Consider the following 18,286-nt stretch of genomic DNA (forward strand, 5'->3'; position numbering starts at 1 on the left):
GGAAAGAAGTTTGAATTCAACATGTCAGCTGATGGTATTTTGAGATTTAGAGATAGACTGTATGTGCCAAATGATCCAAAAATAAAAAGATAAATTATAGAAGAGGCCCATAATTCTTGTTATACCATACACACAATGAGTACTAAAATGTACAAAGATATTCAAGGTACATATTGGTGGAATAACATGAAACGAGACATAGCCATATTTGTAGAACAATGTTTAACGTGTCAACAGGTGAAAATGGAACACCGACCTTCGAGTTTATTGCAACCACTTCCTATTCCAAAATGGATGAAATAGGAAGTGGGAGCATATAACTATGGATTTTGTGTCAGAGTTACTGAGGTTGAATAAATGACAAGATGCAATTTGGACAGTGGTGGATAGACTAACGAAATCAATACATTTTCTTCCAATTAAGGTGAATTATCTTCTAGACAAATTTGCCCAAATTTATATAGGAGAGATCGTAAGGTTACATAGTGTGCTAGTAACCATCATTTTAGATAGAGATCAACGTTTTACCTCACAATTTCAAGGTAAATTGCAACGAGCCTTAGGTATGAAATTAATTTTTAATACAACATTCCACTCACAGATGGATGAACAGTCTAAGATAACTATCTAAATCTTAGAAGATATGTTAAGAGCTTGTGTGATATATTTTAAAAGGAGTTGGACTAACCATCTACCTTTAGTGGAGTTTTCTTATAATAATAGTTACCAAGCGCGCATTGGTATGGCGCCCTATGAGGCTCTTTACAGGAAGAAATATAGATCTCTTATTTGTTGGGATGAGGTTGGTAAAAGAAAAAATTTTAGGGCCTAAGATTGTAGAATGTATTTCTGAAAATATAGGATTAATTCGGAATCTGTTGTAAAAGGCTCAAAGTAGACAAAAGAGTTATCCAGACAGACGTAGGAAAATGTTGGAATTTGAGGTTGGAGGTAAAGTATTTCTACGAGTTGCACCAATGAATGGTATTATGAGATTTGGTAAACAAGGAAAGTTGAGTTTCCGTTATGTAGGATAGTTTGAGATTTTGGAAAAGGTCGGTCCAATTGCTTATCCAGTTACATTACCTCCTAGACTTTTTAAAATACATAATATTTTTCATGTCTCCATACTACGAAAATATGTATTTGATCCTTCGTATATATTACATTATGAACCATTGCAAATCCAAGAAAACTTATCATATAAAGAGACCCTAATTCAAATTGTGGACTCTAAAGAGCAAGTGTTATGCTCCAAAATAATAAGATTTGTAAAAGTTTTTTTAGAGAAATCAAACTTTACAAGAAGTATCATGGGAACGAGAGGATGAAATGCAAGCAAAATACCCTCAATTATTTTCTATGGATAATATATCAAATTTCGAAAGCAAAATTTCTTGAATGAGGGAAGATTTTAATAACCCAAAAGGTCTAGCCCACGCATAAAGGCCCAGCCCCCTCCCTTTTTCTTCCCACCCCCACCTCTTCCCTTCCATTCCCGTAAGTTCTTCTCCCCGTCTCTGATTCTCTCTCACACAACAAACCCCCCTCTCAGCTCTCGCACACCCCCTCATCTTGTCTCTCTCTACCCCTCCGACTCACTCTCTCACATCCCTCCCTTTTTGTTCGATTCTCTCTCAATCCCCTATATATCTCTCTCAATCCCCCCCCCCCTCCAACCATGAATATATATCTTTACTCTCTCTCTCTCTATGTAACCTCCACCCACAACCACTGCTCCTTGTTGTATTATCACCACCCATGACAATATTAGGTAAATTCTTCTTCCTCATAAATAGTATGTCTAATGAATATTGAATATGAAATTTGTTAAGATTTGGTGTTGTGAATTGTTTAGAATATACTTAATGGATTATGTTGTTGGGATGCATTGAAGATAAATTTAATATTCAAGTTTTAGTGGTCGATATTAATTAGAATTAATCCAGGTTTATCTCATTGTTATATAGTTGAGTGTAGACATCATTTATGTTGAAATAATAAGGAAATAGAGGCCGGTGTGCATGCTTGTCCAATAGCATGTTTCAAATCTAGAAATTTGAAGTATATCAATTTTGGAAGATAATCTTTTAGAACAGATCTAAATTCATGTTATTAAGGATTGTGTGAATTAGAGTTAAGTGATATCATTTTTAGTATAGAAGTTGATGGATTATAATGGCTATGTAATAGGTTCCAAGTAATATTTGGCAAAGGAATATCGTGATTATTTTGACTAAAAATTGAAGTAAGTAGCTCTTTAATAAGTTTTTTTAATAAAAGGATTGATGCTTTTATTTGGAATGATGCACTTAGATATTATATTTTGAACTTGTATAAACTTTAGATTTGTGCATATTCTTATACCATTTTAGTTCTGTTTGTGGAATTTGTGCAAATTTTATAATGGTTGGAATGTTTGAAAAAAGATATGTGACTTATTAAATTTAAAAGTTAAATGGCATGCTATATATTCTTGAGCGCATGATATGAATATCATTATGACATGTTTGATATCATTTGTGGCATTATGTCTTTGTGACATGATATCTTTTTCATATATTAATATTTTTTTATTATCATGTGACTTTGAATATAATATTTGACTAAATATATTGGTTGAGATAAAATTGTATTACTCATATTATTTTATTAAAAATTTATTCACTCTCTTATAATCAAAAAAATTACAAACTCCCACATCCCCATTAAATTACTATTTACTGAACACGTGACAACTCACCACTTCATTTTACATCTTTTTTAAAGTTATAAGAAGTCCCTTCTTTTGAAGTGATAACTTTTGAACCAAAGATTACAAAGTAGACTTAGGTTAGTCATATGAGACTAAAAATTTTAGAGCTTGATTGTTTTGTTTATTGAAGATAGTTTTGGTTGTACAAAAAATTTTCTTATGGTCATATTTTAGAGCTTGATTGTTTTATAATTTTTGTAAGTTTATAAAATTTTATAACAATAACCAACACGGAAAGAAATAAATTCTTTTGTAAATTTTTCTTGATTACAATTAACATCTCTCTATATATAAGGCCCAAATCGATCGAATTGTGATGTCCAATAAAATGCGCATCAGAGACGCACGTACAAGAACAAGAAACACACTTTACAAAGAGCCTTCTACCTCTGTCTCTCAGCTGATTTAACGCTGTTGCAGCTTGACACTGCAAGGAAAATCGAACAAATGCTCTTGGTGCTTCATTTTGGTTGTCTAACTTGTCTCAACTTACATGAGATCGACTTTTTGCCTTTGGATCAATAGCTTCTTTTATTATGGGGGACTTGTTTCATGCACTTTTCATCGAGATTGATTTATGTAATGCCATAATGCACTGGGTGGGCAAAAGACGAACATTTTTTTTTTTTTTTTGGCCAAAATCAGACAACATTCACCGAAAGAAAATTCTATACAGCACACCACTATCTCACTATACATGATGTGGCACATTTATCACCATTGAATGATTATTCAATGGTGATAAATATGACATTTCTTGCGTAGTGAAATGAAAGTAAAATAGTGATAGTGTATAACATTACTCTTCACCAAATAATAATACACATAAATCACCATAATCAGACACGGTATAATAATAAATAAATAAATAAATAAATCAAATGCTGATGGTAGTAGAAAATTTGTAATGTACAATATATAGTAGCTAGATCCTTATCTTTATACATGAAGGCCATGTAAGCACATGGCCCAACTTTGTAACTCAAATTTGAGTCTTCGAAAGTGTAGGCGTCAACTTCAAACGAATATCGCTGAAAGGCTCTTCTTGTTGAACATCGACAAGTCCGTAACTCTTCAAAACCTAAGACATGGAAAATTACATTTTATTCACGGTACTTGATTGGTAGACTATTCATCATGTCGACTATATGCGGCCAGAAAGTTCTGATCACTAACTTCTCACTTTGACATGCATGAAGAATGGACAGCAGGATAAGTGAATTAACCAAAGTGAACTCAGTTTCACAAACTCAAGAAAAGGGAATGAAGATGGACAAAAGATCAATGACTGTCACGTTTTTCATCACAAGAAACTAACCAGATGCAAACAAGTTGATGCAAAATCCCGTGATTTTTCAATATTCAAGAGTGAATTTCCTATGAATGCAACTTTCAATAAAATGAGCTGGTTATACATATCCAAAGAAATGTGTATCATTAAATAACATATAAACACATTGATTCATGCTGCTGCTATGCAAAATGATAACCTGCCTCATCCTTAATTATCTCCAAGTGGTAACACCTGCCTTATACAGATATCTTCCAAAAATATGGCACAATGGAAATGTTTCAGAAACTTACAAGCATCTCAAAAAACATGCGAGCACATAGCTTTCTTGTCCTTCCTTCTAAAGTCTTGTTCAAAATGAGATCTCCAGATAGGCCTTCTGAGCTTGCGTTGAAAGGAGAATGTCTTTTTAAATATTGAGCAACAGCCCTGAATGTCAAAGACAACACATATTAATTGTCCACCAAAATGAGGTTCACACATTATAACTAACAAAATATTCTTTAATTACCTGGTTCTTGCAGACAATGAATCTATTCTTCCCGTTCCTTGCGATCCTGCTATAAGCAAAGACATGTTATCCATATATTGCTTACGAAAACTGGAGTTCATATAAACTTCCCATGTACTGCAATTAAGATTTCTTACCGGGTAACTGAGAAGGGATCAACATCCTACAATTTATAGAACCACCCAAATTAAACATCAATATAAACCTTTACTTGGCTTACCTGTTGGGGTATTGTTATCTTCTTCCAAAAAGTAAAGGTCCTATAATGAAACAATTCAATGAGTCAAAATACTGCTTAACTCAAAGTTTAAATGCAAGTAGTTCTCAAGGGAGGGGATGAAGAGGAACAAAAAGATGTCCAATAACAAGAAGTAAAAATATTAAACATCTCATATATTTGAAATGGTATCATAATCTTAAAGAAGCTGGATCTGTAACAAATGTATAGTTCATACAATAAGACATATAAGATAGGTGATTTAGGCTACGTTTGGATAGTGAGAATATTTGAAAAGTGTTGAGAATGTTTCTGAATAGTAGTGAAAAAGTAATAATAGAATAATGAATAATAGATAAAAATAATGAATAGTAAAAAAATAGGTGAAAAGTAATAATAAAATAAAGAATAGTAGTGAGAGTACTTGAGGTTCTCTTAGTACCCAAACGTAGCCTAAGCCATCATGTAAACACCCTTGACAGTTATTTTTTTTAATACAAAAATGGATGAACCGTCTACTTCATGTAAATGGAAAAACCATTGTCGCAATCTCTTAATAAAACCTAACACAAAGGCAATTCTCAGCGTTCTTGAAGTACAAGGACTTACATCTGCTTCGGCGGAATTCATCAAACCAGGAATATCTGAGAGACCAGTGCTCTTTAGACTTGGATGCTCCTCTGAAAACGTCATTCTTCTCTTCTCAGACCCACCAGTTCCGGTGGATGCTGCTACATGGGGTGTAGATAACACCCTGGTCTCAATGATTGTTGCAGGAGTAAAGTCACATCTTCTAAGAGGAGAAGGCGTGAATCTAGCTTGGGATGGCACAAATTCAGGTAAGAAGCTGCCGCCATCAAACGCTTCGATATTTCGAGGACGTTCAATTTCCATGTCAAGGTCATGCACAAGAGAAGGAGATTGAGCATCCCTAGACTCTGGGACAGTTACGATTGTGGCAGCAGGAGATTGTGAAACCCTCGGCTCTAGGAAAGCTTCATTTGTTGAAGCAGGGGATACTGCAATTTTAGGATCTGGAGAAGTTTCCTCGGAGAAAATGAGATGGGGTTTTGTAGATATGAGGTCCTTGAAAATATCACAAAGATCCAAACACAACCCTGCATGTAGAAGCCCCAGTTCTTAGAAAAAAAGAACACTTAAAATGGATGGCCAGCAGCAATAAAAAGATCAGCAAAGGGAAAGGCCCACTCACCAGTCAATGAAGGCTGGTGAAAAAACTTGTTCCTTTCGTAAAGTGTTGTTTAACTTCCAGATACCCAAAGCAGAGCAAGGGGCGTCCCTTTTCTTCCGCAATAAATCATTAGAATCTTCAAGAGACTTCTTCATAAGTCTACAAAATTTACATCCTTACGTCAGTAAACTAGTATCAGAGAAAAAATCAATCTACGGATTACATGACCAGCCATACTTGTTAGTCAACACTGTGGACTCATCAAAGAACTGTTTCCTCTTCCTCTTTCTTGCTTTTGGCTGCTTAACAGGTGGAGTTGATAGAATAATCCCCAGCCCAACACCTAAAAAGACAAATGCTCAGACTTGAAAAAATCCGAGTCCTCATCCTATCAATACATCCAACAATGAGAAAAATGCACTCACTTAATGAAACGTGTGCATCAAAAATCTCGGTAGCCTGTTGGGAAGCTGCAGAAGGTGGTGATTCTGAATGTTGCTGAAATGGCAAAGACTGCCCTCCAGACAATAAATTTTCATCCATGATTGGAGGGAAGGTTTCCTTCTCGTTCATTGTTTGGTCTAAGGATATTTTCTTTCCGCCTAGGTCATCCCCATGATCTGGAAATATGGGAGGAAGGTTTTCTAAGCCAAAACCATGAACAGAATCACGTAGTATTTCCCTATCTGGAAGATCTTGGGGGATATTGGCATCGTTATCAAGCATCTCTGTCTGATTACTTAGACTCTCATCTCGAGATTCCACATCATGTGGATAACTTTGAGGGTTCTTGTCATTGCTAAGCCTCAAGTTAAGTTCTTCCCTCTGATTACTTGGATTATGATGTTGAAATCCATCATTAGCATTCACCGGAGGTGAAGGGAGAATGCTGTAAATTAGCAAAGAACAGCAATTATTACTTTAGCATTCCATCACTAAAAAGAAAAGGCAGTGAAAGTACTTAAACACACTCAGAAACATACCCCTCCATCAGTCTGACATCAGAGTCAGCAAACACTTCTGGATGTGAGGAATCCATCATCATGAAATCCTAAACAGATCAGAAAACTACTGGTCGTGAAAATATGCAATTGAAATACCACAGAATTTGGCCAACGCAAGATGAAAGCAATGATAGTAAACATTGACGTAACAGAATAAAGGACTCTGACCTCATCAAAAGAAATAGCAACATAAGGGTCTCTTCCAATAGGATTTTGATCTGTCGCACAAAAATTTACACTCGTTTAGGCATTTATGAGTCGAGAGAACACAATTAATAAGAAAAAGTGAAACACGTTTATGACCTGTTAACGTAATCTCCTCTCGACTCTTGAGGTGATTATCTGGGGACCTGAGAACAAAAATTCACAAGCTTGTTATATGGAGGTATTACAGGTGGACAAAAACGGTGAAAGAAATAAGTTTCAAGAAATTTACCCCTCATCATAAATGTCATGGTCCAAATCCAACGTATCGAGGTCAAACGTGTCTGGCAAAGTGATAGATTGAACCGGTGCCTGTCTGGCATCCTCCGGCAAATTGAGATCTATAGACGCAAAGGCCTTTCTTAAGCCACTTAAAACAGCATTACAGTCCTGGAACAAATAATCCACTTTCTTTGAATATATCCGAACAACACCTAATAAAAGGTGGCCCGACATTCTGAGGGCAATGGGAACTTCCGGAAACATGATTCGATCTATAAAGAGACATTTGGATCACAAAAGAGTTAACCAAATTTATTAAAAACTGCGTCTACCATGTAAAATTTTTAAGCAGGCTAGACATACTGTTGAAGTTGATAATTAACAAATCCAACACACAATCATTAGAAATTAAAGCAAAAAATAGAATTTATCAAATCATTTTATTACCAAATAACAATAAAAACTACACCTTTAACCCATTTTGAAGAAGTTACGAAGCATGAAGATGAAGTTTAGCACGGATTTAAAATAAACTTTGATTGGCGGGTGTGTGAAAAAGTGAAAATGAAGAGTTGGGTTTCTTTTTTTGTTGGGGGGAGGGGGTGTACATACCGACGGTGGAGGGGATATCGGTGGAACTGTAGTGAGACTTTTTGAGGCGATGTTGAAGATGAGCAGCACACCACACCGTTCCCAGTGGCCCTTTTCGCGCCAAAAAAGTTTGAGAGTAAAACATTGTTATTGTTGTGGTCACACCCTTGACCCGAGGTTCAACTCTTCAACCTGAAATTCACGATAATAAGAACGTAAATACAAAAACCTTCTAAAATCAAATGTCACCGTCGGAGAGAAGGATATAGACGCGGATGGGGGGAGAGAGAAAGAAACAAAGACAAGGACGGAGAGAAGGATAAAGACTTACCGGCATCGGTGATGGCACCAGGAATGGAGGGCGGTGGGGGCGACGGCAAGGACAGTGGACGAACGGCTTGGCGCTGAGGCGTTCGGCTTGTTTTCTTGGATGGTGGGGAGTGGTGCTCGATGTCATGTATCGTGGGTGGCGGCTAAGGCAAGAGGTCAGACAGTGATGGTGGCGTCGAGTCTCAGATGGGAATAAGGACATCAGATGTTCATTGTGGTTGGAGAAATGGAGATATGCAGACTCTCTCCAGAAGCTCAGCTTTTTGGTTTTCTTCAAGAGAGATTCAGAGAGCAGTGAGAGGTAAACAAATGGGGGCAGGGATATGGCGCAAAAACAAAATTGAAAGCTAATTTTGGGTGTAGTGGCCGCGGGAAACTCAAAGTGGCGCTAAACAAAATTGGGCGAGTTTTAGGGAGATTTGGAGCCGAATTCGGTGGTATTTTTGGGCCTCTTTTGAGCCCATTTATAAGAGAGGCCTGCCCATTACTCTCTCTCTCCCCACCAATGACCATTGTGACTAACTTCGTAACTTGCCTAGAACCGAAAATGAACATAAAAAACGAATTTTGATTTTAAATTAAAAAATTTAATAATTTAAAAAACATAAAAGGATGAGAAGTGCTTAGCTCATAAAAATATTTTTAAAAAAATAAAAAATAATTAAAAGAGAAAAACTTAAAATTAAAAAATACAAAAAAAAAAAAAAAATCCTACGTTTCTTTTGAATATTTTTTAACGTTTAACAACATCAAACCACACTGCACCTTGCTCTTACTCTATCCCATTCCCATCTGATCGATCCGGATGTCTTTTAGCACTTTGGCGTGACAACGTTGCTTCTTTGAGAACAAAAAAGTTGTAAATAATTAATTATATTCTTTTCAATTGAGCTGATCTCAAAGATTAGGCAAATCGACTTACAATTATTAACACTTCGAATTTAGGAAGTGCTTTTATAAACAAATGCATAAATTAAGTGCTTTTTAACCTCTTAAATATATATATATATATATATATATATATATATATATATATATAACAAGTCAGATATATGCTTTATAAATTAGAAACAAGAAGTTTTTACAAAAACTAAAAAATGAAAGAAAGCATACATGATCATCTCGGGTCTTGAAGCCTTCATCTATGCAGTCGACGTTACAGTAATCATTGAGAGAACGTCAGTATTACGACTTCTGAGAGTTTCGAGCTTTGAAAATATTCAGTCTAACATGGATATACATAAATTACAAGTAATACTACTACTGGACCATTCACATGCATCCATGCATGGATATATATATATATATATATATATATATATATATATATATATAGTTGTTCTTTTCAACATTGAAGTAGTATAATTAGATCATCTGTATATAAATTCAAAGACTTCCAATGTAACATGTATATAAATTCAAAGGCTCCATTGTACTTTCTTACGCCTTATCTTGGCGATGGACCTTCATCTACTTTAATTGAGTCGGAGGTGAGCGTATGCTCGAATGTATAACCCTTAACTCACATCCATTTATTTGGACTGTTGACGCAGAAAAAATCGCACAACAGACAAAAAAAAAGAAAGAATCATTCTTAGTCCATTGGTCGATTTGGGCTTTGATCGATATTATTTGGAGTCTCTGGCAGTGTTCCAGTGCAGTTGTACGATATCGATACGTACGTCCATGACGGTGAATAGAAAATAAGTGTAAAAAAAATAAAAGAAAGAGATACGCAGATTTACGTGGTTTGACATATTGTCTACGTCCACGAATGTTTGAAGAGGAAAAATTCATTATAATATACTTATTTACAGTCTCTTGTGGTCTCTCATTTCTTATTATACAAAAAAAGCTAGAGAATATATCTTCCTAGAGAGGTAAAAGAAGAAGAAGAGAGAGTCAGTTGGTACTCTGGCCATTTGCTTTTATCTGACCCTCCATTGCTCGTGCTTGTTTGTCAGGAGGTGATTGGTTTCTTTGCGTGTCTAACCACGCCTCAATTTTCTTACTTTTTTCTGACATCCTTTTCTTACACTCCTAACCCATAGTCCTCTCTTGTCTCTCACTCCTCTCTATTTTGTCATCTAATTTGGCCTAGTGGGCTGGATCTTGCCATGGGTTGTATATTTTATCCCCCTACATGACCATTTTTCATTCTATTAGAAACAGATTGTGTGACATGACTCTTTTTCTAATCTCTAATAAAACAGCGACATAACAAAGATATGAAAGTTCTCGAATAACCTCATTTATTGGTGGATTAGCTATAGCTATGTGGAGTTGCATGATTTTGAGATTGTAGTACGTACTTTGGCTTAATTTGTGATTTCTTTTGTGCAACATCTTTTTTTTATCCAAAATTTAGAAACAAACCTTTAGGCTTGGTTTGGTAGTAAAAATATATCATCTCATCTTATCTTAATATTCAAATATCACAAATATAAATATTTTTTAATTTCATTTTCTTCATCTAATCATTACAATTTTCTTAAACTTTTAAACAAAACACAAAAAATAATTCAATTTTTTCAAATCCTAAAATAACAATAATATTAAAAAATTTTATATATAGGATAACTGTTACAGCCACAGAGATTATATAAAAATAATCTCACAAATTAACGTGATTTCATGTGATCAGTTAGATCTACTTTACAATAAAGTAATTTTACAATCTGACGAATAACGTTAAGCCACATCAATTTATAAAATTATTTTTATATAATTTCTCAGTAGCTAAAGTACATATATATATATATATATCTTATATATAATAAGCCCAATAAACAGGTCTTCGTTCATTTCTTTTTTCCAATTTTGTCATTCGTTTTGTATTTCTTTCTTGTTTTTGTCCCTCAGTGTTTTCGTCCAATATTTTGTTTCCAATTTTATCCTTGTTTTTCTGATTAAATTCCTATTTATTTTCTCATGGTATTGCTTTTGCCAACAGTCTACAAGTGTAAATTCTTCATTTCCTAAAAAAACCCTTATTTCTCAACAAATTCCCACTTCTTTTCTCTTCTCCCTATTCTTACCGACAATGTTTCTTGTCTTTCTGATTTTCTATTGAGATTACCCTTTCGCAGTTTTTTCCTCACTTTTACTCGCCTCTTTCCCATAAAAACTTTCCTACCCTTGTATTTACAATGTTCTGTATTTCCTTAGATCTTCACCAAGAGCCTTCGAAATTTCATTCTTTACTTCTGAATCTTCGCATCACGTGGGTATGATTGCTTTAGGTTTTTCTTCTCAGTTAAATATATTAGTTTCTTTATTGAGTAGTTTCTTCAGATCCAATACTTAGATCTAAAAAATAAATACATAAGTTCATAAGACAAATCCTTTCAGACGATTCCAGAAACAAGAACAAAGCCAAAAACAAGAACACTCGGATTTGTACAAAATGAAAGTCGAACAGAGTTTGTTGAACAAGAAAATAACAAAATCTTCAAATCTCAAAGAATCAGTAATATGTGTACATCTAAACAACAAAATCTCAAATTTCCGTGCATGGTGGGTGAACATCCTCTATCGGTAATAAATCATTCCCGATCGGATTTGTACAAAAAAATCATTATAAAAAATACCAGTATGATTTTTCTCACACCATTACAAAAAATACCACTTGGATTTGTACCAAACAAATCTCTTCAAATTTTTAAGAATTCACAAAGAAAATTTCTAACAAAGAAACCGACACAGAGAAAGGGAAAGATGAAAGGAAATAAGAAAAATTTCATTTTGAGGACTCCTGACAGAAATATATTCATATCTCAAAGAAACAACAAAAATCCAAACAAAATCCATTCAAATTTGTATAAACTCACTACATATATCATATCCATTTACACTAACATACCGATGTACACCAAAACAAACCAAATTGAAAAACCATCGGTAATGTGTAGATCTAAGACATCTTTAGACCCAAACGCAATGGCTATTGTTTTCGTCGTCTATGTTGAAATCAGAGGCTATTTTCTTTGAATTTCTGTAGGCTTTGGTTGGTCTTCGTGGAGAACTGAGTGACGCAGTGGAAGGGCTCGGAATGATTTTGTTCTTCAAGCTTTCAATAAGGAAAGGGAGAGAGAGAGAGAGAGAGAGAGATGTTGGAGAAAATTGTGAGGGTTAGCATCGAAGGAGAAAAAGGAAAAAGTGAGATAGAAGAGGGGATAGACTTGAGGACTTAAGTCACTTTTGAGACTCCTTCCCTTAGAAGCAAAAATGGATGATGGGGATTAAACTTGGGAAGATATTTTCCTTATCTAACAAACCAATAACTAGGATTAAAGGTTATACTTAAAATAAATAAAATAGTAAGATTAAGGGTAATGTTGTAAAATCCATACTGTTTCATTTTTTCCACAAAAGTTCACCCTCCAAAATAATATATTCACCAAAGAAAGTTCCTCTTCTGCTTTTGCCTTATTACACACTCATTATCTTTTTTTAATACAAAATATACGTTAGTGGCCATTAGTACAAAAAAATTTAGAAATTAATATTTTAACCACAAAGAAATCTCATAAAAATAAATTCAAAACAGACGTGACTTAATATGATACGTTAGATTGTAAAATTATTTTTATCATAAAGTAGATCATATAATGTATCATATGAAGCCATACTAGTTTGCAGATTTATTTTTGTGGGATCTATTTGTAGTTGTAACACTTCTTAACAGATATATTAATCCTTGACATGATCTATAAGGTGAAATTAATTATATTTTTGCTATCATTCATATATACAATTCTCGTGTTAATACCCACATCCAAAATAATTAAAAATCTTTATTTTAAAATGCATAGAAGAATATTTCATTTAAAAGAATTAATAAAAAATGAGGTAAAAGAACATTACTTATTAAATATTGAAAGAAATAAATTTTAAAAGTCTTTATTTTAAAATGCAGAAAAGAATATTTCACTTAAAAGAATTAATAAAAAATGATGTAAAAGAACATTATTTATTAATTTATTAATATTTTTCTTTTGTAAAAAAATCATATAATTTTTGTTAAAAATATAAACTAGGTAAACGTCCCTTGGACGTTGCTCTATTACTAGTATATATAATAGTCGGCAATTACTACACGTACTTGGCATTCATTTGTGATAATGACTCCTGCCTTTGACAAGTTTATAGCAAATTTTATTCAAGGAAGAAGACAATAATTTATGTCAAGTTCATGTACATGAGATGATTGATTGCCGATGGCTATGAGATGTAATGTTAAGGCGACAAGTTTGGGGCACCTGCTCCAAACTCGACTCCCCCTTTGAAGTTCAGCCTTAAAAAGTCAATAACTTGGCTTAAAATACTTTAGGGTTGTTGGGGAGCAGGTAAGTTTCAAGATTTGAGTTCAATTAATTGAATCTTTGGATGGACAACAAAATCAAGGTTCTTCAACCTATAAAATATTAATACCTCATCTATTCAGTTATCGCAGAATACAAGTAATAATATTGTAGTATTAGCAAACTGAGAAAAAGAAAACAGAAAAAAGAAAATAGTGAAGTTTTTCTTTAGCACCAAAAACAGTAAAATGTCAATTACTAGTCCTTAAAATTGTTAAGGAAACAATTTGAATGCAGCCACCTAATTAATTAGCGAGCTTCAGCTTCGGTTAATGTCACCTCATTTATAGAACAAGATCCTTTTGCATCTAATTTTAAATCATTGGATGTTGTTCTAAAAATGAAAGCAGATTGTTTGGGAGAAGGAAGTGTGGTTGCATCAGTACCCAGCATAAGTAGAACTTCCAACATATCTGGTCGATCTCTAACATCTTCTTGCACACATAACAACCCAATTTGAATGCTTCTCAAGACTTCATGGGGAACATATGAGTCATTTATCGATGAATCAACTATGTCCAAGGCTCTATCTTCTCTCCATAGTTCCCATACCTATGTGGTTCGTAGCATTATGAATAAAACGTTGTATTATAAAGGATTTAGATCCCTTATAAACTCTAGGTTCAAGAGTGAGAGAGAGATAAATCCAAAGTAGACCCTACAACAATTATCAAGTATATAGTATTGTCCAAAAAATTCACTTGGACAATAATAAATGTTGTAAGACTTATTTTACGTGTATATCTCTCTCATTCTTGAAAACTTTGAGTTTGAATAAGAATGCTAAGGGATCTAAATCTGAGGATATAAGTGGTAAATATTGTTATTTTTAGTTCCTTACATGCCCTATCAAAGTTAGGGAAATGTGCTACATATAATAACCATTATTCTTATTGCCACTTACGATCTCCAATAATATTACACCAAAACTAAAGACATCCGATTTTGTCGAAAATTTTCCAAATACTACATACTCTGGTGACATATAACCACTGCACAAGAATTGTGTCAAAGTTAATCTTAATGTCATTACATGTGAACAGTATAAAAAGGCAACCTTAAGATCTTCTTAGTGCTTAAAAATTAGTGTAGTTTTAAGTGTGAAAATAGTTTTTATATGATACTCACTATGTTCCAACAAATATGTTTGTCCTGTCTTGAATTTGGTCCCCATTGAATATGCGAGCCACACCAAAATCTGAAATTTTGGAGTTCATCTCATCATCAAGTAGAATATTGCTTGTTTTAAGATCCCTATGGATAATTCTCAACCTCGAGTCGTGATGAAGATACAAAATCCCACGAGTGATCCCAATGATTATTTCAAAGCGTTTGCTCCAATTAAGGGATGAACTTCTTGTAGGATCTATAACAATTTTGTTGCAGTAACACTCAAATGGTGATTTCAATAGTGATTTGTATGTGGTTCTATGTATATAGACAACCAAAGAATATACATATATATATATATGGGAATAAATTTTTAGAAATAAGACATACCAAAAATAAAGAAGTTCAAGCTTTTGTTGGACATGTACTCATAAATCAGCATCTTTTCTTCCCCCTGAATGCAACAACCTAACATTTTGACAAGATTTCTGTGTTGAAGTTTCGCAATCAACTTAACTTCATTTTTTAATTCTTCTACTCCTTGTCTTGAACTCTTGGATAGCTTTTTCACAGCTATGTGTTGCCCGTTAGGTAATTGACCCTGACATGATTAGTCAATCTGCTCTTTCAATTCCATTTAACCATTTCACACCCTCATTGATATAGAATATTAAGGAACTTGAAATACAAAAAAAAAAAAAACTTGCAAGATAGCAATCATGAGTTGTCACCATATATACCTTAAAAACAGGGCCAAAACCACCTTACCCAAGTTTATTGGCTGGAGAGAAATTGTCTGTGGCAGCAACTATGCAGCTTAGATAAAAAATGGGTAGATCAGGGTTTGTATTACTGTCCTCAAGCTCATTTTCCTCCAAAGAGTCTTTGGTACCAGTAAAATTTACTAACTGATTGTGCAATTTTCTCTTCATTGTCCTAAAATGTAATGGGAGAAATGCTTTAATAAAAATTGGAATTAATAGAGCATTTAAAGACCCTTCATCATGTGGAAAACTAACCTAAATAACTTCTCACATATGAGAACTTTTGTCACGACTTATTGGAACACAAACACACACACACACACACACACACACACACACACACACACACAGATATATATATATCTGTGTGTGTGTGAATAAATACCATGCAACCAACTTTATTTACCTCTTGTTTTCTTCTTCCTTAGCCATAGATGGACTAGGAAAATTACGGGCAACAATGGCACAACAATGGACATTACTATGAAAGCCAACCTCCCCTTATTTCCAAGAAAACCTTCGGACTTCCTTGTATTCTTGGCTGAAAGGAAATAAGAAAAGTAATGTTGATTTTTTCCATCTTGATTTTATCGTCCTTAATTATACTAGTTAATATGACACATCTTAAATGGTTTCATAAGTCAACCACTTAGATAAAAAGTTGCTTAAATTATAACAAAATTAAGGATTAAAACCAACATTTCTCTTGCAAAAGAAAGAAGCATACCTAAATCTGCCGCATCCACACGAACATTTACACTTTGGTACCTCTCATCATCATGCACTTCAATATCCATCAACTCTCCATACCATTGCAAGCAATTAGTTTCTTTCCCATCATTCAAGCTCATAAAAGCTGTGCAAGAACAATTCCTCAAGCAAGCTTGCTTGCACGCTTCATAGCTCATCATACTCAAATACATTTGACTTGCGACAGAAGAAAACGGAGCCTTCGCACGCTCCATCTTTACAAACCCTTCTCCATTCCCACACATAGACAAACCCGACTTCTTTCTTACACAACCCTCAGAACCTTCTCTGAGATACCATTGCCTCAGAGACTTTGGCTCATACCCTGGGAGACATGAACATTCGAAATCAACATTGTCTGGGTTACAAATACTGTACGCGCCACACTGTCCATACTTGTCACACCGATATATGGGTGCAGACCAGAACTCCTTCCATCAATGTTCACCGTCATTCCATACAAATTGTTGGAGCAATCCAGAGTTGTCTACCACTAATCTTGTGATGATTGCAGAGTCATCGAAGAAGTATTTGTAAGATATCTCATCTCCATTGTTGATATAATTGACCTTATAATTGGATCTTATTGCAGATGACCTCCATGGCCACGGTCCAGTCCGCCAATATGGGATTGAACCCTTGTACAAGAAGAATTGTGGCGTCTCAGTAAGATTTAGCTTATAGATACAGTCCCCAATTCCAGGGTCATCTCGGGACTTCCAAGATGTTAAGAATTTGTTGAGCCCGGTTCTCTGATTCAAACCAAGCGACATGTTTGGCAACAAAGTGTTTGTTGGATAGTCAAAGCTTTGCCACAACACCTTTTTGTTGTTTTCCTGGACCAGTACTAGATTTCCTGAATCCAGGAACTGAGCTGCAGTGGAGGCTTGCCCTTGAACTGAAACATTTGTAGACCATCGAGAACGGTTAAAGCTGTCATGGAGAACAAGGTTTCCATCCTGGTTGATTGAGAGAACTACCGAGGAATCATTGAAAGGATCATTCCTGTTTGCAACCCACACCGGAATTTGTTCTTTGACTTTGGCAAACCAAATACCAAGATAACGATAGCTAGAGTTGGCTGGGCTGAAGAAGCCAATGCAGAAGTTCTTTTCTTTGGATATCAAAGTTTGGCCGTCTTTGATGGATTGGCTTTGTGTTAAGGTTTCAGTGGAAGAACTACAAAATGGGAAGAAGAATAGAAAGACTAAAATCAAAATCTTCAACATTTTGCCAGAGTTCATGTTCGCGCCAGTGGTCCTTCTATTGGAATGCTTGTGGGAAATATATATATATATTTCTTTTGATCATGGGGCAAAGAGAAATTGGCAGTTAGTTTTGGTGACAATTATATATACATATGCAAATGTAAACTTTGCATAATATGGCATAATTTTGTATTTGGCTATTACACTCAAAACTAATTTTCACATTGGATTGTCCATCTATTAGCCGAAATAATAATAATATATTATTAATTTAATATTTTTATTATTTTTTTTACCTAATTTATTTTTATCATATTTTGCAATTCTACGGTTCATATCTTAATTAATAATCAAATTATAATTAAATTATTTCATCTAATTGCACCAATTCAAGCAAAACATACGACCCTTGTTTTAAGAATCCGAAATAGAGCACCCTAACCGTTCTCTCCCACACCGTGAAGCTCCACCCGGTCGTCCACCACTAGTAAAACCACCGTATGTCAACTCTATAGTAAGGACTTCATAGCTACTTGACTTTAAAGGAAACTGGTGAGCCAACCTTTCATCACTAGGAACACTAATCACCTCTTTTTGATCTCATTACTTCAACTTATGCAGAAATCAAAATCCAAGAACCAACCTTTAGGCAGTGACACCCATTGTTGATGTTGCATTGTGCGAAGACTTGCTGCATTCCTAGGATTCTAACCATAATTGCACCAAATGATACCAAAACTACCAACTACATCTTAATGTTCACACGTGAAATTT

General features: G+C 34.5%; 1 protein-coding gene and 1 pseudogene across 1 annotated transcript; both read right to left on the bottom strand.

Annotated features, from left to right (window-relative positions):
• Window positions 1-3,560: 3,560 nt before the first annotated feature.
• Window positions 3,561-8,173, bottom strand: LOC121253991 (sister chromatid cohesion 1 protein 3-like). The gene is given in 14 exon segments (XM_041153944.1): window positions 3,561-3,836; window positions 4,340-4,475; window positions 4,558-4,606; window positions 4,778-4,817; window positions 5,384-5,892; window positions 5,988-6,009; window positions 6,011-6,125; window positions 6,204-6,309; window positions 6,392-6,855; window positions 6,950-7,017; window positions 7,139-7,188; window positions 7,274-7,320; window positions 7,407-7,668; window positions 8,009-8,173. Coding segments are annotated over 14 exon segments (2,091 nt in total). The 5' UTR covers window positions 8,133-8,173; the 3' UTR covers window positions 3,561-3,737.
• A 5,271-nt stretch (window positions 8,174-13,444) lies between these two features.
• Window positions 13,445-17,533, bottom strand: LOC121255301 (annotated as a pseudogene).
• Between the last annotated feature and the right edge of the window lie 753 nt (window positions 17,534-18,286).

The sequence above is a fragment of the Juglans microcarpa x Juglans regia genome, chromosome 3D (assembly GCF_004785595.1).
Source record: "Juglans microcarpa x Juglans regia isolate MS1-56 chromosome 3D, Jm3101_v1.0, whole genome shotgun sequence".
Lineage (NCBI taxonomy): Eukaryota > Viridiplantae > Streptophyta > Magnoliopsida > Fagales > Juglandaceae > Juglans > Juglans microcarpa x Juglans regia.